Source organism: Nycticebus coucang, chromosome 8 (assembly GCF_027406575.1).
Source record: "Nycticebus coucang isolate mNycCou1 chromosome 8, mNycCou1.pri, whole genome shotgun sequence".
Classification (NCBI taxonomy): domain Eukaryota; kingdom Metazoa; phylum Chordata; class Mammalia; order Primates; family Lorisidae; genus Nycticebus; species Nycticebus coucang.
The window spans coordinates 60,115,881-60,139,891 of NC_069787.1; the positions used below are offsets into that span (position 1 = coordinate 60,115,881).

General features: G+C 40.7%; 1 protein-coding gene across 1 annotated transcript in view; it reads left to right on the forward strand.

Moving 5' to 3' along the window:
• Window positions 1–13,330, forward strand: part of PLCL2 (phospholipase C like 2) — a 204,567-nt gene extending 191,237 nt beyond the window's left edge. Inside the window, exon 7 of the mRNA XM_053600157.1 lies at window positions 12,456–13,330. Within this exon, the coding sequence (XP_053456132.1) occupies window positions 12,456–12,635 (180 nt within the window). The 3' untranslated portion in view covers window positions 12,636–13,330. The remainder of the gene's footprint in view (window positions 1–12,455) is intronic.
• Window positions 13,331–24,011: the final 10,681 nt, after the last annotated feature.

The following is a 24,011-nucleotide window of genomic DNA, read 5'->3' on the forward strand; positions in this document are numbered from 1 at the left end:
AAAGCACATCGCCACAGGTCCCGTGGATGCTAAAAGGATAATAAAGGGATATTACAAACAATTCTTTGCCCACAAATTTGATTACCTAGATGAAATGGACCAATTCAGTGAAAGGCACAATATGCCAAAACTCACAGGAGAAGAAATAGATAATCTGAAGAGTTCTGTATCTGTTAAAGAAATCAAATCAATAATCAATATCCTTCCAAAATAGAAAACACTAGCCCAGATGGGTTCACTGGCAGGTCTACTAAACATTTAAGGAAGAAATTGTACCAGTTCTCTGCAGTGTCTTCCAGAAGATAAGAAGTGAAAAGAATACTTCCTAACTAATTCTGTGAGGCCAGCATTAGTGTACTATAAAAACCAAACAAAGACATTACAAGAAAAGAAGGCTATAGACTAATATCTCTCGTGAATATAGATGCAAAAGTTCTCAACAGAACATTAGCAGTTATAATCCAACAATTAATAAAAAGAATTATGCAACCCTCACCATGTAGATTTTATACTGGGTATGCAAGACTGGTTTTTTTTTGTTTTTTTTTTTTTATTAAATCATAACTGTATACATTGATATGATCATGGGGCATCATACACTCGCTTCATAGACCATTTGACACATTTTTATCACAGTGGTTAACATAGCCTTTCCGGCGTTATCTCAGTTACTGTGCCAAAACCTTTACATTCTACATCTACCAAGTTTCGCAAATACCCCTGTAAGATGCACCACAGGTGTGATCCCACCGATCCCCCTCCCTCTACCCACCCCCCCCTTCCCACTTCCCCCTATTGTTAAGTTGTAACTGGGTTATAGCTTTCATGTGAGAGCCCAAAATTAGTTTCATAGTAGGGCTGAGTACATTGGGTACTTTTTCTTCCATTCTTGAGATACTTTACTAAGAAGAATATGTTCCAGCTCCATCCATGTAAACATGAAAGAGGTAAAGTCTCCATCTTTCTTTAAGGCTGCATAGTATTCCATGGTATACATATACCACAATTTATTAATCCATTCGTGGATCGATGGGCACTTGGGCTTTTTCCATGACTTAGCTATTATGAATTGGGCTGCAATAAACATTCTGGTACAAATATCTTTGTTATGTTGTGATTTTTGGTCTTCTGGGTATATGCCCAGCAGAGGGATTACAGGATTGAATGGCAGATCTATTTTTAGATCTCTGAGTGTTCTCCATATATCTTTCCAAAAGGAACGTATTAATTTGCATTCCCACCAGCAGTGCAGAAGTGTTCCCTTTTCTCCGCATCCACGCCAACATCTCTGGTCTTGAGATTTTGTGATATAGGCTAGTCTTATTGGAGTTAGATGATATCTCAAAGTAGTTTTGATTTGCATTTCTCTGATGATTAAAGATGATGAGCATTTTTTCATATGTCTGAAGGCCGTGCACCTGTCTTCTTCAGAGAAGTTTCTGTTCAAATCCCTTGCCCAGCCTGCGATGGGATCCCTTGTTTTTTTCTTGCTGATGCATTTGAGTTCTCTGTGGATTCTGGTTATTAAACCTTTGTCAGAGATATACCCTGCAAATATCTTCTCCCCTTCTGAGGGCTGTCTGCTTCCTTTGCTTACTGTGTTCTTAGCTGTGCAGAAGCTTTTTAGTTTGATCAAGTCCCAGTAGTGTATTTTTGAAGCTGCTTCAATTGCCCGGGGGGTTCTCCTCATGAAATACTCACCCAGACCAATTTCTTCAAGGGTTTTCCCTGCATTCTCCTCTAGTATTTTTATAGTTTCATGTTTCAAGTTTAAATCTTTAATCCAATGAGAGTCTATTTTAGTTAATGGTGAAAGGCGTGGGTCCAATTTCAGTCTTCTGCAGGTTGCCAGCCAGTTCACCCAGCACCATTTGTTAAATAGGGAATCTTTTCCCCACTGAATGTTTTTAATTGGCTTGTCAAAAATCAAATAGCGGTAAGTAGCTTGATTCATCTCTTGGTTCTCTATTCTGTTCCAGATATCTACTTCTCTGTTTTTGTGCCAATACCATGCTGTTTTGATCACTATCGATTTGTAGTAAAGTCTGAGGTCTGGTAGTGTGATTCCTCCTGTTTTGTTTTTATTTCTGAGTAATGTCTTGGCTATTCGAGGTTTTTTCTGATTCCATATAAAACGAAGTAATGTTTTTTCAAGATCTTTAAAATATGACAGTGGAGCTTTAATAGGGAGTGCGTTGAAATTATATATTGCTTTGGGTAGTATGGACATTTTGATAATGTTGATTCTTCCTAGCCATGAGCATGGTATGTTTTTCCATTTGTTAACATTTTCAGCTATTTCTTTTCTTAGAGTTTCATAGTTCTCTTTATAGAGATCTTTCACATCTTTTGTTAGGTAAATTCCCAAATATTTCATCTTCTTTGGCACTACTGTGAATGGGATAGAGTCCTTAACTGCTTTTTCAACTTGACTGTTGTTGGTGTATATAAAGGCTACCGATTTATGGATGTTGATTTTGTAACCTGAGACGCTGCTGTATTCCTTGATCACTTCTAGGAGTTTTGTAGTAGAGTCCCTAGTGTTTTCCAGATACACAATCATATCATCTGCGAAGAGCGAAAGTTTGATCTCTTCGGACCCTATATGGATACCCTTGATCGCCTTTTCTTCCCTAATTGCGGTGGCTAAAACTTCATTACAATGTTGAAAAGCAATGGAGACAATGGGCAGCCTTGTCTGGTTCCTGATCTGAGTGGAAATGATTCCAATTTAACTCCATTCAATATGATATTGGCTGTGGGTTTGCTGTAGATGGCCTCTGTCAGTTTAAGGAAAGTCCCTTCTAGACCAATTTTCTTGAGTGTTCTGATCATGAAGGGATGCTGGATATTATCAAAAGCTTTTTCTGCATCAATTGAGAGAATCATATGGTCTTTGTTTTTTAATTTGTTTATGTGCTGAATTACATTTATAGATTTACGTATATTGAACCAGCCTTGACACCCTGGGATAAAACCAACTTGGTCATGATGTATAATTTGTTTGATGTGTTGCTGGATTCTGTTTGTTAGGATCTTGTTGAATATTTTTGCATCTATATTCATTAGTGATATTGGTCTATAATTTTCTTTTCTTGTTGGGTCTTTTCCTGGTTTGGGGATCAGGGTGATGTTTGCTTCATAGAAAGTGTTGGGTAGTCTTCCTTCTTTTTCTACATTTTGGAACAGGTTGAGTAATATAGGTACTAATTCCTCTTTAAAGGTTTGGTAGAATTCTGACGTGAAACCATCTGGTCCCGGGCTTTTCTTTTTAGGGAGGTTTTGTATAGTTGATGCTATTTCTGAACTTGATATGGGTCTGTTCAACATTTCCACTTGATTCTAGTTAAGTCTTGGAAGGTGGCGTGCTTCCAAGTATCGGTCAATTTCCTTCAGATTTTCATCAGATTTTCATATTTCTGAGAATAAAGTTTCTTGTAATATTCATTAAGGATTTTTTTGATTTCTGATGAGTCTGTTGTTATTTCGTCTTTGTTGTTTCTGATTGATGAGATTAGAGATTTTACTCTTTTTTTCCTGATTAGGTTGGCCAGAGGTTTATCTATTTCATTGACCTTTTCAAAAAACCAACTTTTTGATTTATTGATCTGCTGTATTATTCTTTTGTTTTCAATTTCATTTAATTCTGCTCTAATTTTGGTTATTTCTTTTCTTCTACTGGGTTTGGGGTTGGAATGTTCTTCCATTTCCAGTTGCTTGAGATGTCCCATTAAGTTGTTAACTTCCTCTCTTTCCGTTCTCTTGAGGAAGGCTTGCAGTGCTATAAATTTCCCTCTTAGAACTGCCTTTGCGGTGTCCCAGAGGTTCTGATAGTTTGTGTCTTCATTGTCGTTTTGTTCCAAAAAATTGGCGATTTCTTTCTTAATCTCATCTCTGACCCAGCTATCATTCAGCATAAGGTTATTTAACTTCCATGTTTTTGTATGAGTATGCAGATTCCTGTTGTTACTCAATTCAAGTTTTATTCCATGATGGTCCGAGAAGATGCATGGAATAATTTCTATTCCTTTAAATTTACTGAGGTTAGACTTGTGACCTAAAATGTGGTCAATTTTGGAGTAAGTTCCGTGGGCTGGTGAGAAGTATGTGTATTCAGTTTTGTTGGGATGAAATGTTCTGTAGATGTCTGCTAAATCTAAATATTGGATGGTTAGGTTTAAATCTAACATTTCTTTGCTCAGCTTCTTGCTGGAGGATCGATCCAACACAGCCAAGGGAGTGTTGAAATCTCCGACGATTATGGATCTGGAGGAAATCAAGTTACTCATGTCTGTTAGAGTTTCTCTTATAAATTGAGGTGCATTCTGGTTGGGTGCATAGATATTAATAATTGAGATCTCATCATATTGAGTATTACCCTTAACAAATATGAAGTGACCATTCTTGTCCTTCCTTACTTTTGATGGTTTAAAGCCTACTGTATCTGCAAATAAAATTGCAACACCTGCTTTTTTCTGATTACCATTTGCCTGAAATATGGATGACCATCCTTTCACCCTGAGTCTGTATTTGTCTTTTAAGTTGAGATGTGACTCTTGTATGCAACAAATATCTGGCTTGAGTTTTTGTATCCAGTCAGCTAACCTATGCCTCTTTAGAGGACAGTTTAAGCCATTCACATTGATGGAGAGTATTGATAAGTCTGGTGGAATTTTGGGTATCAAGTTTTTCAAAGGTCCAGTGGACATTTTTAATCCTTTCGCCAGTGTGGAAGTTGGAGTTTGATCCGAAGTTTCTGAGTGAGTTTACTTTTGTGGTATAGGATTGGGTTGGTCATTGTGGAGGATAGGTCTGAGAATATCCTGAAGAGCTGGTTTACTTATGGTAAATTTTTTCAACATATGAATGTCATTGAAGTATTTAATTTCTCCATCATAGATGAAACTCAGTTTAGCTGGATACAAGATCCTGGGTTGAAAGTTATTTTGCTTTAGGAGATTAAAAGTTGATGACCACCCTCTTCTGGCTTGAAAAGTTTCAGCAGAGAGATCTGCAGTTATTCTAATATTTTTACCTTTGTACGTAATAGTTTTCTTTCGCCAGACTGCTTTGAGAATCTTCTCTTTCATGTTAACTTTTGTGAAGCTAATTATGATATGTTTGGGGGATGACTTATTGGGGTTGAATCGTGCTGGGGTTCTGAAGCTGTCTGCTATCTGAATTTCAGATTCTCTAGGCATGTCTGGAAAATTTTCTTTCATAATTTCATGCAGAAGGGCCTCTGTGCCCTCGGAGGCCACTTCATCGTTCTCAGAAATCCCTATAATTCTTATATTGCTTTTTTTCGAATTATCTGAGAGCTCTCTGAGTGAGTGATCCGTTTTTGCTCTCCATTTCTCTTCCTCTTTGAGAGATTGGGAGCGTTCGAAGACTTTATCTTCAATGTCAGAAATCCTTTCTTCTGCTTGCTCCATTCTGTTGCTGAGGGATTCTACTGTATTTTTCATATCTTTGAGGGCTGTAAATTCTTGCTTCAGTGCATCTAAGTCTTTGGTGGTTTTGTCTTTAAATTCGTTAAATTCTTGAGACAACTTTTGAATTTCTCCTCGAATTCCTAATTCCATTTTATTAATCTTATCTGCAATCCAAATTCTGAATTTGATTTCTGACATCTCAGCCAGTTGTTTATGAATGGGATCTTCAATCACATCTGCCGTATCTTTTCTTGGGGGGGTTGATCTATTCTGGTTATTCATGTTACCAGAGTTTTTCCGCTGATTCCGGCCCATGGTTATTTTACTCCCTTTGGTTTTTCCCCTGGGGCTTTATCGAGGGGCCGTACAGTGTTGTGGCCTGAGAAACTGGGGCCCTGTCTGGTGTGGTGGAGCAAAGTGGTTCTGTCTTGTTTTCAGCTGGTTTCTGTTCGATCCTATTGCAACTTCTACTCTGGCTTGAAGTCTCAGCTGTGTGGAAAAATCAGCAATTAAGTTACCCCGCCCGCCCACCTCTGGCCCCAGTTGGAAAAGGAGAATCAAACCTTCCTACAACCACACACCCAGGGCACCGCCTGAAAAGTCCTCAGTCTGTTAGCCCAGTTCAAAAGGTCCAAATCAACTGTCTCAATCGGCACCTGTCTCGGGTGGGAGAGTTCAAGAGGTCTCTGGGAACTGGATCACAGGAGCCTGGTGACTCCTCTGACACGGCTCACCCAGTGCAGCGTGGAGTCAGGAGGAGCCACCCAGCAAACAGAGCAGTCTGGGAAGGTTGACGTCTCCTTCCCCACTTTGCCCCTCCGTCGGACCCAGTCACTGGTATCTCTGCAGATGGCTAACCCAGTTGCCTGCAGTGAACAGACACTCCAGTGTTTGCACCTGCCTGAATCGCAAGGAAGTCTGCCAGGCCCCCGCAGACTGCCGCTATCTAGCAGGAGGAGATGGGGCCTGACATCTTTGAGTGTTTGATGCAGGTGATGGGAAGGAGGTGTTCACTCAGGCTTAGCCCCGTCCCTGATGTATGCTGCTAACAGAACAGAACAGAACAGACAACTTTGTGGGGTTCTGTCTCTGTTCCTGCCAAAATCGCCTACAGAAGACAGGCTGTTCTGAGTTCAAACGTCTTTGCTGCTGGAGGTTTGCCGATCACCTCTCTGGGTCGGCCCAGCCCTGGAAGCTTCCCAGGTTTGTGAGCAGTGTCAGGAAATCCCCCACTTACCGGTGGCCTCCTCTGGTTGCCCAGGGAGACAGGGGGTGTGGCCTCAGAATATCCAGAAGTGAGCGTTCTTCCGTTAAAGAAAAAACGGCTGTTGATCTACCTCCAGGGAACTGCTGCTCTGGTGTGGGCACTCAGCCGACCCTTTTCTCCTCTGTCTCGCGCCCCAGAGTCAGCACTGAGTGGCCGCAGTTTATGCTGGGTCCACATCCCTCAAGAGATCCCCCAAGAATCCAAACTCTTGTGGGATAGGCCCCGGGACCTTGATTGGGAGTGCGGGGGAAGCTAGAGTTTCATTCAGTTTTACGCCCGCCCAGGGAGGGCTGTTGCACCGCACCATAGGGAAGTGCCGCCAAGGCTTGATTTCCCCTCAGCAGAGTGCCCTCTCCTTGCTCACGTGTCTCAGAGTCAGTGCTGACCTGACGCAGCTCGGGCACTGTGCACGTCCCTCGAGAAATCACCCAAGGATCCGAACTCCTGGGGGATAGGCCTCCAGACCCCGAGTGAGAGTAGGGGCTCTCAGCTCTCAGCGGGGAAGCTAGAGTTTTATTCAGTTTTGTGCCCGGCCCCGTAATGTTGCCCGGGGAGGGCTGCTGCACCTAATCCGCAGGGAAGTGCCACCGAGGCATGACTCCCCCTCAGTAGAGTGCTTTCTCCTCGCCCGCGTGTCTCAGAGTCAGCGCTGACCAGTCGCGGCTCGGGCACTGTGCGCTCCCCTCGAGAAATCACCCAAGGATCCGAACTCCTGGGGGACAGGTCCCCAGACCCCGAGTGAGAGTGGGGGGGAAGCTAGAGTTTCATTCAGTTTTATGTCTGGCTGTATTGATGCACGGGGAGGGCTGCTGCACCGCACCACAGGGAAGTGCCGCCGAGGCGTGACTCCCCCTCAGCCCAGTGCCCTCTCCTCACTCGCGTGCCTCAGAGTCAATGCTGACCAGTCGCAACTCAGGGACTGTCCATTCCCCTTGAGAAATCACTCAAGGATGCGAACTCCTGGGGGACTGGCCTCCAGACCTCAGTGGGCAGGAGGGGAGTGTTGGGGATTCAGGGTTGCCGGCAAAGGATTTTTAAAGTTTTATTCAGTTTTATGCCCGGCAGGAGAACGCCACGGCACCCCAGTAGGGGAGGTAGGTCCAGTTTTTAGAAGGTCTCTCCCGTGGAGTGTAGTGGGAAGGCCTTTTATTTCTGCCCGCTTGTTCAATTGTGGGGCTCTTGAGCCGGTCCCGTGGGGGAGGGGGACTCCCGTCCGCTTGGTGGTGGATTTTGTACCTTTTGTTTGCGTCCTTGTGATCACAACTTGCCTCAGCGGTGTTGATGTGCGTTCTTCAACCTTCTCTCTTGGTGAGGCTCAAGTCGACCAGGATACTTACTAAATTCCTGTCCCTTAACTCTCCTTCTGGACAGGAGCCTCTGTTGAAAGCTGGGTTCAGTCTGCCATCTTGTCTCCCCCCACAAGACTGGTTTAACTTTTCAAAAGTCAATCAATGTAACCCATTGTATCAACAGGTTAAAGAAGAAAAACTGCATGGTCAGTAAATGCAGAAAAAGCATTTGACAAAATCCAAAAACCATTCTTGATAAAAACTCTCAGTAAGTTAGGAACAGAGAAGAACTTTCTTAAGTTTCTAAAGAACATCTACAAAATAACCTACACTTAACAGCATCTTTAAAGATGAGAAACTTGAAGTTTTCCTGCTAAGATTAGGGACAAAGCAAGGATTTCCCTGTTACCAATACTTTCAACATCATACTAGAAATCCTAGCTAACGCAATAAGATAAGGAAAGGAAACAAAAGGTATATTGAAAATGAACAAATAAAACTTTCTTTGTTCACTGATGAGATGATTGTCTATGTAGAAAATACAACAGAATTGACAAAAATCTCCCAGAACAATATAATAAGCAATTATAGCAAGGTTGCAGGATTTAAGATTTCAAAAATCAGTTGATTTCTGATATACCAGCAAAGAACAAGTAGAATTTAAAATTAAAAACACATGACCACTTACCTCATCACCCTCCAAAATGAAATACTTAGGTATAAATCTAATAAAATACATATAACACATGAGAAAAACTATAACTCTTATAAAAAGTATCAAAGAATTAAATAAATGGAAATATAGTCCATGTCCATGGATAGGAAAATTCAGAGTATTGTCAAGATGTCAGTTCTTCCAAGTGTGACCTACAGATTCAGTGCAATCCCAGTCAATATCAGCAAGTTATTTTGATATTGACAAACTGATTCTAAAGTTTATATGGGAAGGGAAAGACCCAGAATAGCCAACTCAGTATTGAAGGAGGAGAACAAAGTTGGAGGACCCATGGTACCTGACTTCAGGACTCACTGCAAAGCTACAATCAAAACAGTGTGGTGTTGGCAAAAGAACAGACAAATAGATCAATGGAACAGAACAGAGAGCCTAGAAATAGTCTTTTTAACACATGATGCTAGAAAAACCGGACATCCATATGCAATTTTAAAAAACTGAATCTAGGCACACTTCACAAGAATTAATTCAAAATGGATCATAGACCTAAAGGTAAAATAGAAAACTATAGAGCCCCTACAAGATAACATAGGAGAAAATCTAGGTGACCTTTGGTACAGCAATGACTTTTTTGATATACCACCAAAAGTATAATCCAGGAAAGAGAGAATGGATGAGCTGGACTTAATTAAAATAATAAATTTCTGCTCTGTGACACACAACATCAAGAGAATGAGAAGAAAAGCCACAGACTGGGAGAAAATATTTGCAAAAGACAGATTATATAAAGTACGATTGTGCCAAAAATTCAAGAAACTTTTACTACTCAACAGTAAGGAAATAACCTGATTAAAAAATGGGCAAAAGCCTGAACAGACACCTCACCAAAGAAGACATACACATAGCGAGTATGCATGTGAAAAGGTGCTCCACTTCATGTTATCTGGGAAATGCACATTAAAACTACAGTGAGATACCAGTTACATCTGTGTGAGTGGTCCAAACCCTAAAATACTGACACCAAATGCTGACGAGGATGTGGAGTAACAGGAGCTCATTTATTGCTGGTGGGAATGCAGACGGGCATGTAGTTTGGTCATTTCTTACAGAACCAAATATGCCCTTACCACATAACGCAACAATCATACCCCTTGGCATTTACCCAAAAGAGTTGAAAACTTACATCCACACATAAGCCTGAATACTGATGTTTATAGCAGTGTTATTCATAATTGCCAAAATTTGGAAGCACCAAGATGTCCTTCAGTGGATAAATTGTGGTACATCCAGACAATGAATATTATTCAGCAATACAAAGAAATGAGCTACAAGCCATAAAATGTCATGGAGGAAACTTAAATGCATATTACTGAGTGAAAGAAGCCAATCAGAAACACTGAAAATTTTACGATTCCAACCATATGGCATTGTAGAAAAGCCAAAACTTTGGAGACAGTAAAAAGATCCGTGGTTGCTAGAACTGGGAGTGGGGAGGGATGGCGAGGCGGAGCACAGAGGATTTGTAGGGCAGCAAAAGTACTCTGTATGATATAATAGTGGATACGTGTCATCAGACATTTATCCAAACCCGTAGAATATGCACCACCAAGAATGGACCCTGATTTAAACAGCGGATTTTAGGTGATAATGATGTGTTGGGGTGGGTTAATGGATTGTTCACAAGTGTGCCCCTGGGACGCAGCTTGTCAGTACCACAGAAGGTTGTGTGAGGGGTAGAGGACCAGGGGACATACAGGGAACTCTATGTTCCGTTCTTTTTTTTTTTCTGTGAATCTAAACCTACTCTAAAAAATAAAGTTTACTAATTAAAAGAGAATAGTATGTGGAATTTTAAAACACAAATGGAATACCTGTGTATTAGCAATTCTGCTGATGAAGGCAAATAAATGCTTTAACATGAAATTATACTCCTGATACAATATAATATATACACGAGACCTTGTAACTGGTGCATTTTCAGCATATGAGTTTAGTGACTAGTAAGAATGAATAAAAGTGAAACTCCTTCAGTTAAGCCAAGCAATGGAACATCTATATATAGTTACTAATTAGAGGTTTCTAACGCAAGAAAACCAGGCATGGTCCGTGGTAAGCAGCCAACCATTCTGTGGATTCAGGCCTCATGGTGGTTTCAAATTGCCTTGCAATTTGTTCTCACCAGTGGCTGAAATTTGATTATAGACCAATTACCTGCCATGGTAAGTCCTTACCCAGCTGCAGCTGGCCCCGCCTTCTTGTTGGGCAGTAATACTTTAAAGGGGACACACACTGGGAGACAATTTAAGAAAAAAGAGAGAAAGGAGATGTAAGTATGACAAAGAAAAAGCCAAACTATAGAGAAACCACAAATAAAATAATAGGATAAATTGAGAGCCTAAGAAGAAGAAAAAAAGTAATAGCAAGGAGAGTAAGAAAAAAGGAAAGATAGTACAGTAAAGACTAAGAACTGTAGTGTAAGGCAAATTAAATGTAAAAGGGAAAAATGGACCAAAAACAGAGTAGGAGTGTTGGAATTTACCCCAGAGTTCCACATCATCTCTTCAGCTCAATAATCTTGGAATCATTGATTAGCTAGCCTGGTGGTCCTCAAGCAGGGGTATGTCAGCCCCGAAGAGACATTTTTCATTGTATGCAGACATTCTTGTTTGTCACAGTTGAGGGGTGACACTGTGTCTAGTGCAGTGGTTCTCAACTTTCCTAATGCCGCGGCCCTTTAATACAGTTTCTGTGGGTCGCAACCCACAGGTTGAGAACTGCTGGTCTAGTGAGTAAAGGCTAGGGGTTCTTGATGTCCTAAGATGCACAAGACACTCCCCCTCCAAAGAATTCTCTGGCCCAGCATGTGAAGAACAACCAGGTTGACAAACTGCCCTGCCCCACCATCAGCCCACATTCCAGACGCTCGGTCTACCCACCATTTTCTGACCTGTGTGTGTGTCCAAGTCAGACCTCATAAAAGAAATTTAAATTTGGCTAAGAAAGTTTATCCAGAGGGGCCCTGCTCTGTGAGGATCTGCATGTGCCTATGGCTGCCAGCACTTACCAAAGGCTCTGTGGGCTCTAAGGCTGGTCTCCAGCAATGAAGAGCAGACTGGCGATTGCCAGGGTCAGGGATAGGGGTTGTGGGGGGAGAGACAGGGTGATTATAAAGCCGTAGTACAAGGGAGATCTCTGTGGTGATGGAGTAGTTCTGTGCCTTATTACAGTGGGGTCATGTGAGTCCTCGCATGTAATGAAGTAACCCAGACGCATAGGCACACTTTGTACCACTGTGAGCATTTTGATATTGTACTATAGCTATGTGAGATGTAACCTCTGGGGGAAATTCAGCAAGGGGTTGCACAGGACTGCTCTATACTGTATTTGTATCCTTGTTTGAACTTATTTAAAAATAAAGTTGTTTTTACAAAAGCAAACCTTAAAAGGAAAAAACCATGATTGGCCAAACAATCAATTAAAGGTGTAATTTAAACCCGAATGGACAGGAATAATCTGAGCACACAGAACTCTATTCAGGTTTATAAAGGGAAAGAGTCAAAAAGACAACTACTCTGGGACTATGATGTCTAAAACAGGAAAATAGACTTTTTCTTTTTCTTTTTTTTTTTTTTTAATTAAAATCGGCCTTGTTGAGATGTAGTGCCAGTAAGAAATAAATATGCCCTCTTGCCAAGTCAAAATATTTCTACTTCGGTGGAAGGTCTGTGTTGTTAAAGTACGTAGCAAATTATGTCACATCTAACGCTGTTTAATTGCATGTTTTGTTGCAGGGACAAGCAGACCTTTTAAAATATGCTAAGAATGAGACTTTGGAAAACCTGAAACAAATCCATTTTGCTGCTGTTTCATGTGGACTGAATAAGCCAGGCACTGAGAATGCCGAGGTTCAGAAGCCACGCCGGAGCCTAGAAGTCATACCCGAAAAAGCAAACGATGAAACTGGAGAATGAGGGAATTTACCACAAATTGTTGTGGAATTTATAACTCTAGGACCAACTCTAGTCAATGGGACATTTGCTTTGCACTCACTAATGAGAATAATGTTTGGGATTTTTAAAGCACAACTGGAATAGCTAATTACAGACTTAAAACTGTGAATGTATGTAGCAATCCTGCGTGTGAAGGCAAATAAACTCTTTAATAAGAAATTGTACTCCTGGCCAGAATATGCTATATTTGTATACAAAGACATCCTAATTCAGTTCCAGTATGAAGAACAGATTATTCACTCTAGTTCCATTGAGAAACAGCTATTTTCCTAAGTGAAAACAATTTCTTAAGATGGAAATGGATTGGATTATCGAATTAGTATTTATTGGAGGAAAAAACCTATCTACGCATTTTATTTGTGTGGGGTTGCCAGAGTGATAGATGATTTTGGTAATGTACTTGCTGAGCCATAAATACTAAGAAGAATGTAAGCAGACTGGCTCCTTGACTCCACGGGGACCTTGGAGAGCCATCGAGGACCAGGAAGACATGCAATCAGACTGAAGCTCCCTGGCTGGAGACCCCTGCGGTGTCACCACCAGGGTAGACGCCTGACAGAAAAGCCACCACTCTGGAAGCACCACATTGTAAATAGTTTTTCGTTGTATGAAGTAGTGTTCACATTAAAAAGATGTTTTATGATATTTCTCTAATAGCAGTACCTGCTTTTAATGAAACTTTGATTTTTAGAATTTCTAGTTCAAAATACCTATCTTTAAGAGTAAACAATTGTTGAACAGCTTTGTCAAAAATAAGTTGCTTGTCTAGCTTGACTTTATTTTGCTTTCAGTACGGTTTTGACAGCTTTAAGTAGCATCAGCTCACTGATTGTGAACTGAACCGGAGTGCCCACAGCTGCCCTCTTGATTCTTCTGAATCAGCACTGTAGAGAAATGTGCCTCGAAATCTGGCAGAGTCGGTCAAAGGCAGTTAGGGGAACAGAAGTAGGTGTAGCTTTCTTGCAGCCATCCTGGCAACAAATTTCCTCAAGTTTCATTTGTCTGAGAAAGTCTTTCTTTCTCCTTCACTTTTGAAAGGTAATTAAAAGCTGAGTTTTTAATCTGAACTTTTTATCAATATTTTCCGAGTCAGTAAAACTTAGCACTATCAAAAGATACTAAACACTGCAGCCTAATTACTGCTCCTCTCAAACCAAAATTGCTTCCAAATTTTGGAGGAGTAAAAGCTCTCTAAATCTTCAACAACTTCTTTTTTTTCTATTTAATTATCAAGTATGTGAGCCAGGTAAGTATACATAATCCTCAGTGAGGTCTCTTATTAGTTATCTCCCTGCAGTTAGGGAGATGCTCAGGCTGATATATTTCATTTATTTCTTCCCAGGCTCCTGAAGATCCTCTTGAGAAATAATTCCTTTGCTAAATTCTTTATTATTTGCATTCTAGTGGTGTGTCTAATTGAGGTACTCAGCTCCATTGGCTCTTCCCTGGCTATAATTTCTAACTGTAAAAATAGCTATAACTAAACGGGTAAGTTAGTTGGATAATAGTGAGTTCCTTGCACACACTAGCAAACTGCCGGCCAATAGTTTAGGCTCTTAGCTCAAAAGTGAACTTCCACATAGGGAGGGAAGAAAATGAATATAAAATAACAAAATTAAAAGTAAAACTTATAGGATGAGAAATAAAATATTGAGTAACTTATTGTTAGTAATCCTTCAAGTAAATAGCAGTGTTTGATTTAAAGTGAAAATCCAGAAATCACACAAAGCTATTTTTTAAATATAATGAAATTGAAAAAAAAATGCTACATTTCTAGTAGTGGCACACATTATCTAATATGTGACTTGAATGACTCTTGTTTGTGGTATTAATAGTTTATACAACCAAGCGCAGTGGCTCACATGTGTAATAGCACTTCGGGAGCTGAGGCAGGTGGATTGCTTGAGCCCAGGAGTTTGAGGTTACTGTGAGCTATAACACCACAGAGCTCTACCCAGGGTAATAGAGTGATACTATCTTGTTTTAAAAAAATAGTTTATTCAGGCTTAGAATAAGTAATTTTAGAACTAAAGGTGTCTATGAGATCATTCAGTCAAGTGCTCTTTTCAAATTTTTTAAAGAAGAAAAATCAAATACACTGCCTATTGTCACGAATTCTGTGGAGTAGTGTTGGTACTGGGCCCAGCCTGGAGTTTGCTATCCATTTCCATGTTAAAATGTCAACTTTCCTTCTTTTGACCCATCTTTTCCAAGGAATAAGCCAAGTGACAGGAAAAGCAGGCACAACTGTTGGGGCGTTGTCCCCAAAGCCGTGTGTTTCTCCTGTTTTCTAGGCTCCCACCACTCTGCCCCCGTGTGTGTACTATCCTTCACTGGTGGTGCTGACCCAGGTCAGCAGGGCACAAATTCACAGCAAATTGAGCTATTCTCTTCTCTTTTCCTCCTTCAATAGAAAAGGAAACGTATCAAACTGGCCAGGGCCAAGGTTATGATTTATGGACTTATATAAACAGTTTTCTCTTGCAGAGAACTGGTTGGCCTGCCCTGGACTGGACCTGTGGAGGCCTTCTTATAACCCCCACTGATCAGATGAAAATGAGATCCCTGCTCTGGGTTCCATATGTTGTACTGAGCTGAGGTGATATGCTGGCCTCCTTATGTCACCTAATTCCTTAAACAGAGGAGCACCCATTTAAGCTACTCGCTGTAAGTGTAAGTAATTCTCTGTGAAACTGACCAATATGTACACAGGTCACATTGGACACACACATTGTGCATCACTCCCAGTTGGGAGGAGGTGGCATGTAAACAACTGGTAAATCTCTGCTGTGGACACAGAAGAAAGAGTTGGACAAAAATACACAGAAGCTATGGGAAATACCTGATCAATTCACTGGGAAATAAAGTTACACTGATAAACTCAAGCCCAGTGTCAGCCCTCAGAGTAAATCCTGAGTCATCATGAGCACATAAGTACATTCTGCCTCCTCTTTGCATGTGCTTATTAAATTTACCCTCTTAGCTTCTTCTCCCATTGTGGATATTGGTCTATTTTCTCTTTAGCTGCTATGGTTTCTAAATAAGGGAAAAGAAGTCATCTAAACTCACATGCTTACCTCCTGTCTCTCAGGTGAGTGTGACCCAGGAGCCAGGGCAAGGGGTAGAGTTTTGCCCAGGCCGGGTGGTGGAAGTTCCCAGGGAAGAGGCTCTTCCTTGCCCACATGGAATGGAGGCTGCCAAACACAGAATGGGGAAGCTGTCCAGAGTACAAAGTTTTCCATGTGCATTATGTGGCCTCATTGAGCATGTTCAGTTACTTTGAATATGTTGACTCTTGATAATCAAGTGTTTTAAAAAGTTATAAATGAAAATTTTATAATTGCTCTAATTTACTCACCCAGTAAGTGAGAATGCCCAAGTCAAATCTATGTGCCATTTTCTGTGGCTGCTCATGTCTTAGCTGACATTTGATATGAGCAGACTTAGCATTTACTGTCAGTTAGAATATTTTCTGCTTTTTGCGTTATATTTGACAGTGGGGGGTGGCGCCTGTAGCTCAGTGGGCAGGGCGCTGGCCCCATATACTGAGGGTGGCAGGTTCGAACCTGGCCCTGGCCAAACTGCAAAAAAAGATAGCCGGGTGTTGTGGCGGGCGCCTATAGTCCCAAATAATCAGGCGGCTGAGGCAAGAGAATTGCCTAAGCCCAGGAGTTGGAAGTTGCTGTGAGCTGTGTGACGCCACAGCATTCTACTGAGGGCAATAAAGTAAGACTCTGTGTATAAAAATATATATATATTTGACAGTGGGACTCTTCACTGTGTTAATGTGCCAAGGACTTTGAATATATCACTTCATCTTCTCAACAACTGGCCAGATATTTACTCAATATTATAGATGAAGAAATGAAGGCTTAACACAAGCTAATTAACCAAGGCCACAGAGTGCTCCAAAGCCTACATTCCCAAGTGTTCTTTTGTATTCCAAATACATATTTCACCTCTAAACTCCAAGTCAAGTAATACCTTGTAAAAAATAATGAGGCAGTTGGCATTCTGTTCTTCTTTCATGCTGAACATGATCTCCCTAGAAGCCTTGGAGATTTACTTACCCTGATTTTGTTGAGCACGTTTCAGACACTAGGGATTCACCCTAATAAAAACAGATATGGTCCCAGCCCCCGTGGAGCTCACAGTGTAGCTAGGAAGAGAGACATTTATCCAAACAATTACAAAGATACAGGTACAATTAAAACCATGGGAAGTGCTGCAAAGGGCCCTGCTGAGGGGCTGCCTGGATTCACACCCTAGCTGAGTACTGAGGGGGAGTGTTTAAACCTACCTTGCCTCAGTAATTTTAGAAGGATTTTTTTAAATGCTTCTTTCCTTCACAGGGGTTTTATGAGGACTGGGTAAGATGGTGTTTCTAAATCACTCGGACCAGTGCCTGGCTCACAGCGGATTTGTATTACTACAATTCATTGTTACTGAAAGTCAGGGCCATGAGAGTGTTTAACGGAGGCCTCACCTCTCCTGGGAAGATGGACAGAGAGTCTGCTGCTCTGGAACACACCCCTAAAACCAGAAACAGTAATTTATTATTATCTCCCATGGCCCTGTGGGTTGACTGGACTCCCTGGTGGCTCTTGCTGGGGTCTGTCATGCAGTTGCTGGCAGATGTCAGCAGGGACTATGGTCATCTGGCTGGGCTGGGCGTGCTAGGGGCTCCCTCACATGGCTATCCCCAGGGAGCTCCACCTGCATGACCAGAGTGTCCATACACGGTCTTGCCATGTGGCTTGGACATCTCAGCAGGCACTGGCTTCCTGGGGGATTGTTCAAAGCACAAGTATCCCAAGTATTCCAACAGGCTCTGTGGAAACCGCCAGTCTTCTCGTGGCACCTTAAAGTCTGTCTGGGACAGTCTCGGAATGTCCCCTCTGCTGCCTTCCATTATTCAGGCAAGTCAGTAAGTCCAGCCAAGGTTCAAAAGAGTGGAGAAGGTGACTTCTGCTTTGGATGGGGCAGTGGCAAGCTCATTGCAGAAGAAGGTCTGGGATAGGCGGTACCATAAGACATCTTTGGAAAACACAAACTGCCATGGATGGTTCCCTGAAAAAGTTGTATTTCAGCTGAGACCAGAAGGCAAAGATTCTCTCCCTACCTTCCTCTTCCCCAAAGAAAAGGGTCATGGGTTGGGGAGAAATTCAAGCAATTTAGGCCAAGACAGCATGCTGCGAGGACAGTGGCAGGAGGGAGTGCCATCTGCTTGAGGACCTAAAGGAAGGCCAGTGAGCCTAGCACACAGAGGTGGGAGTGCTGGGGCTACTGAATTGGCTTTACTTAGTTACAAAAGAAAAACATGCTTATTGTTACCAAAACGCCACATGCTGACAAAGTAAATTAAAATGTTCACACACCCCTCACACTGCCCTGCTTTCGCTCCCTAAGGGCCAAGGGCCAATGCTGCCTTTCCTGGAAACAGAGACCACCAGAAATGGCCTCCTCCTCTCCCTGACAAGTTCCAACTTTCACTGTCAAGGAAAGGTATAACTCTCTTTAAGGATCAAAGAAGGCAAAACATTATAAATGTAAGAAGTAGAGACTGGACACAGTGGCTCATGTACTAACACTTTGGGAGGCTGAGGTGGGAAGATTGTTTGAGGCCAGGCATTCAAGGCTACAGTGATCGCACCACTTTACTCCAGCCTTTTTTGAACAAGACCCTGTCTCAAAAAAAAAAAAAAAAAAAGAAAAAGAAAAAGTTAGCAGAGCCACATACACCAAGACTGGCAAGTTCAACCCAGCCTGGGCCAGCTAAAACAACAATGATAACTGCAACAAAAAAATAGCTGGGCGTTATGATGAGCGCTGGTAGTCCCAGCTACTTGGGAGCTGAGGCAAGAGAATCACTTAAAGCCAAGAGTTTGAGGTTGCTGTGAGCTGGGACATCATGACACTCTACCCAGGGCCACAGCTTAAGACTCTGTCTCAAAAAAATAAAAATAAAGAAAAAGTAGAGCTATGGCCGGGAAGGTGATGAATGGCAATTCAGTTCTATCAACTAGAATAATTTATTATTCAATCAAAGCTACAGAAATTAGGTAGAAAGTAAAGATAACAATTAACGTTTAGATGTAAGTATCCTAAAACAAGCACATAAAAACAAATATTTTCCATCTTAATATATTTTTAAGGTATTACACAATAGTCTAAATCAAAAATCATTGTACAAATCCTCTGGAAATGACTATTGTGGCCACTGCAATGACAGGTTGAGGTGAGCATTCTAGGCATATTAACAAAATATAATATAGATACTAAATACTCAAAGCATAAACGGGATGATTGAAAGAATAAGCCCTCCCATTCCCCCAAGTCCCAGTGCTAAGATCTTACCAGCTTCATCATTTCTGGTTCTGATTCTTCTAATAACAGTCTCCAAACTCTGGACCAGTCCTGTCCAATAAAACTTTCTTCACTGATAGAAACAGCTAAATCTGTGCTGTCTAATATGATAGCCACTAGACACACATGCTTACAAATTTAAATTTTAATTAATAAAAATTTAATAAAATAAAGAATGTCATTTCTCAGTTGCACTTGCCACCTTTAGCAAGTCATTAGTGGCATATGGCCAGTGGCTGCCATTGCAGACAGTGCAGAAATGAACAACACGCTTATTCTGGCCTTCTGCTTTGTTGACCTTAACTGACTTCACATGCGGGAAGCTGGGAAACGCGGCTCATTTCTCTGCTCCTTCTCTTTGCTGTCCCTCCATTCCCAAACCCTAGTAGGGACATTTTAATTTTAGTTTTGTTGGTTCACCTTCATAACTTTTAGTAATATATTTAAAACTGTTTCTTGATGTTGACTATAATACTTTGACCCCCCTCAAGTAGATCAGAGAATCAGTGCTCTCCCTTGTTTCCCTCCACAACCCCCTCACCTGCAGCCCCTGATCACGGCACTCTACTCACCACACTGGCAAGGTCTCTTGCCACACTGGATACCGAAAATATTCTGTTCTGTAACTATAAACATTTCATGCTTTTCTAAGACTGGTTCTAAAATTAGGAAGTAGTAACCAGTATATTGTTCTTTATAATATTAAAGAATTAAGGTTTACACAAAACAGTGCTGTCAAGCCTGCATAGAAGAAAATGCTTGCGACCCTGTACCACCCTGTGCCACCACTCCTGTACTATTCTAAAGTGAATATAACTAACTTCTACTTCCAGCCAAGGTAAAGAACAGACTTGCCCTCCTTCTGCATAAAATTACCAAAACAAGGATAGATATACATATATATACACACACACACACCACATATACACATACATATATAAATATGAAGCAGTGATCTTCCGCACACTGGGCATTAGACCTAGAAAGAGGCTGAGGACTTAGAAAAAGGAAACAAATTAAATGAGCCTGATCATTGCCCCAGCTTATTACCTGAGGGAGTTTCCAGACCATGGTGCAAAGAGGAGAAAACGAGGTAGAACGTAGAAGACCTTCAGAGTTGAAGCAATGGGGCTGAGAGACCAGGAGACAAAAATGACTAGAATGTTCAGGGCAGAGTACCCAAGAGGAGACAACTACACAGAGGAAGAACAGATGTTTGCAGAGGGCCCCTATGGTTTTCAGCAGAGTACTGGTCAGCACACGTGTGAGAAAACTACCCAAGACACAGAAAAGAACTACTCAAAATGAGCAACAGTCAACCTCTTCAAAACTATCAATCCCCTAAGAAGTTATTTTAAACATTTGTCTTTAATTGTTGGGGATTCATTGAGGGTACAAGAAACCAGGTTACACTGATTGCATTTGTTAGATAAAGTCCCTTTTACAATCATGTCTTGCCCCCAAAAGGTGTGTCACACACCAAGGCCCCACCCCCTTGCTCCTTCCCTCTCTCTGCTCTTCCTTTCTCCACCCCCCTCCTTCTTTCTCTCTCTGCTCTCCCCTTCCCCCACCCGCACCGTGTCATTAATTGTTCTCGTGTCAAAATTGAGTACATAGGATTCATGCTTCTCCATTCTTGTGACACTACTGAGAATAATGTGCTCCACTTCCACCTAGGTTAATACAAAGACTGTAAGTCTCCATTTTTTTAATGGCTGAATAGTATTCCATATTGTACATAATACCACAGCTTGTTAATCCATTCCTGGGTTGGTGGGCATTTAGGCTGTTTCCACATTTTGTCAATTGTAAATTGAGCCACAATAAACAGTCTTGTGCAAGTGTCCTTATAAAAGAATTTTTTTCCTTCTGGGTAGATGCCCAGTAATGGGATTGCAGGATCAAATGAGAGGTCTAGCCTGAATTCTTTGAGGTTTCTCCATACTTCCTTCCAGAAAGGTTGTACTAGTTTGCAGTCCCACCAGCAGTGTAAAAGTGTTTCCTTCTCTCCACATCCACGCCAGCATCTGCAGTTTTGAGATTTTGTGATGTGGGCCATTCTTGCTGGGGTTAGATGGTATCTAAGAGTGGTTTTGATTTGCATTTCTCTAATAATTAGGGATAATAAGCATTTTTTCATATGTTTGTTAGCCATTCATCTGTCTTCTGTAGAGAAGGTTACATTCATGTCTCTTGCCCATTGATATATGTTATTGTTGGCTTTTTTCATGTGGATTAGTTTGAGTTCTCTATAGATCCTAGTTATCAAGCTTTTCTCTGATTCAAAATATGCAAATATCCTTTCCCATTGTGTAGGTTGTCTATTTGCTTTGGTTGTTGTCTCCTTAGCTATACAGAAGCTTTTCAGTTTAATTAATTCCCATTTGTTTATTTTTGTTGTTGTTGCAATTGCACGGCAGTATTCTTCATGAAGTCTTTCCCCAGGCCAATATCTTCCAGTGTTTTTCCTTTGCTTTCTTTGAGGATTTTTATTGTTTCATGCCTTAAATTTAAGTCCTTTATCCATTTGGAATCAATTTTTGTGAGTGGAGAAAGGTGTGGGTCCAGTTTCAGTCTTTTACATGTGGATATCCAGTTTTCCCAGCACCATTTATTGAGTAGGGAGTCTTTCCCCCAAGGTATGTTCTTGTTTGGTTTATCGAAGATTAGGTGGTTGTAAGATGTTAGTTTCATTTCCTGTTTTCTATTCGATTCCAAATGTCTATGTCTCTATTTCTGTGCCAGTACTATGCTGTCTTGACCACTATGACTTTATAGTGCAGCCTAAAATCTGGTATGGTGATGCCTCCAGCTTTGTTTTTATTACTAAGAACTGCCTTAGCTATACGGGTTTTTTTTCTGATTCCATACAAAACACAGAATCATTTTTTCCAAATCTTGAAAGTATGATGTTGGTATCTTAATAGGGATGACATTGAATAGGTAGATTGCTTTGGGAAGTATAGACATTTTAACAATGTTGATTCTTCCCAGCCATGAGCATGGTATATTCTTCCATTTGTTAATATCCTCTGCTATTTCCTTTCTTAGGATTTCATAATTTTCTTCATAGAGGTACTTCACCTCCTTTGTTAAGTATATTCCTAGGTATTTCATTTTCATTGAAGCTATGGTGAAGGGAGTTGTGTCCTTAATTAGCCTTTCATCTTGACTGTTATAGGTGTATACAACGGCTACTGACTTGTGGACATTGATTTTATAGCCTGAGACATTACTGTATTTTTGGATGACTTCCAGGAGTCTTGTGGTTATTTGGGGTTCTCTAAGTATAAGATCATGTCATCAGCAAAGAGGGAGAGTTTGACCTCCTATGCTCCCATTTAGATGCCCTTTATTTAATTGTCTTGCCTAATTGTATTGGCTAGAACTTCCAGTACTATATTGAATAGTAATGGTGACAGAGGACAACCTTGTCTGGTTCAGGTTCTAAGAGGGAAAGCTTTCAGTTTTATTCCATTCAGTAAAATATTAGCTGGGGGTTTGTCATAGATAGCTTTGATCAGTTTCAGAAATGTACCTTTCAGTGTTCTAATTAGAAAAGGATGCTGGATTTTATTGAATGCTTTTTCTGCATCTACTGAGAGGATCATATGGTCTTTGTTTTTGGTTCTGTTAATATGGTGGATAACATTTATGGACTTATGTGTGTTGAACCAGCCTTACATCCCTGGGATGAAACCTACTTGATCGTGATGTATGACTTTTTTAATGATAAGCTGTAATCTATTGGCTAGAATTTTGTTGAGAATTTTTTGCATCTATATTCATGAGTAACATTGGTCTGAAATTCTCCTTTTAGTTGGGTCTTTTCCTGGTTTTGGTATCAGGATGATGTTTGCTTAATAGGACATGTTGGGGAAGATTCCTTCCTCCTCAATTTTTTGGAATAATTTCTGCAGTACAGGAATAAGCTCTTCCTTGAAGGTTTGATAGAATTCTGGTATGAAGCCATCTGGATCAGGGCATATTTTTGTTGGAAGGTTTTTTATTGTTTCTTTAATCTCAGTGCTTGCAATTGGTCTGTTCAGAAGCTCTATTTCTTTCTGGTTAAGTCTAGGTAGAGGGTGTGATTCCAAATATTGTTCCATTTCCTTCACATTACAAATTTCTGGGCATAGAGTTTCTGGTAGTATTCAGAGATGATCTCTTGTATCTCTCTTGGATCAGTTGTTATTTCCCCTTTATCATTTCTGATTGAGGTTACTAGAGATTTTACTTTTCTATTTCTAGTTATTCTGGCCAAAGGTTTATCTATGTTATTTATTTTTTTCAAAAAACCAACCCCTTGTTTCATTAATTTTCTGAATGATACTTTTGTTTTCAGTTTCATTGATCTCTGATTTAATTTTGAATATTTCTTTTCTTCTGCTGGGTTTAGGCTTAGATTGTTCTTCTTTTTCCAATTCCATAAGATGGCTTGTGAGTTTGTTGATGTGCTCTCTTTCTGTTTTTTGAATGTAGGCATCTAAAGTGATAAATTTTCCTCTCAAAACTGCTTTTTCAGTAGCCCACAGGTTTTGGTAGCTTGTATCTTCATTGTTGTTATGCTCAAGGAAGGTAATGATTTCCTGTTTTATTTCTTCCTGCACCCAACTGTTAACAGAAGGTTGTTTAATATCCATGCCTTTGTGTAGGGTTGAAGGTTTTTGTTGGAATTGAGTTTCAGCCTTAGTGCCTTGTGGTCTGAGAACATATAAGGTAAAATTTCAATTCTTTTGATTCTGTTCAGGTTTGTTTTGTGTCCCAGGATATGATCAATTTTGGACAGTGTTCCATGGGGCAGTGAGAAGAATGTATATTCTTTATCTTTAGGATGGAGTGTTCTATATATGTCTATCAAGCACAGTTGTTCTAGGGTCTCATTTTAGTCCCTTATATCTTTGTTTAATTTCTGTTTAGAGGATCTGTCCAGCTCTGTAAGAGGAGTGTTAAAATCCCCTTAATAATAAC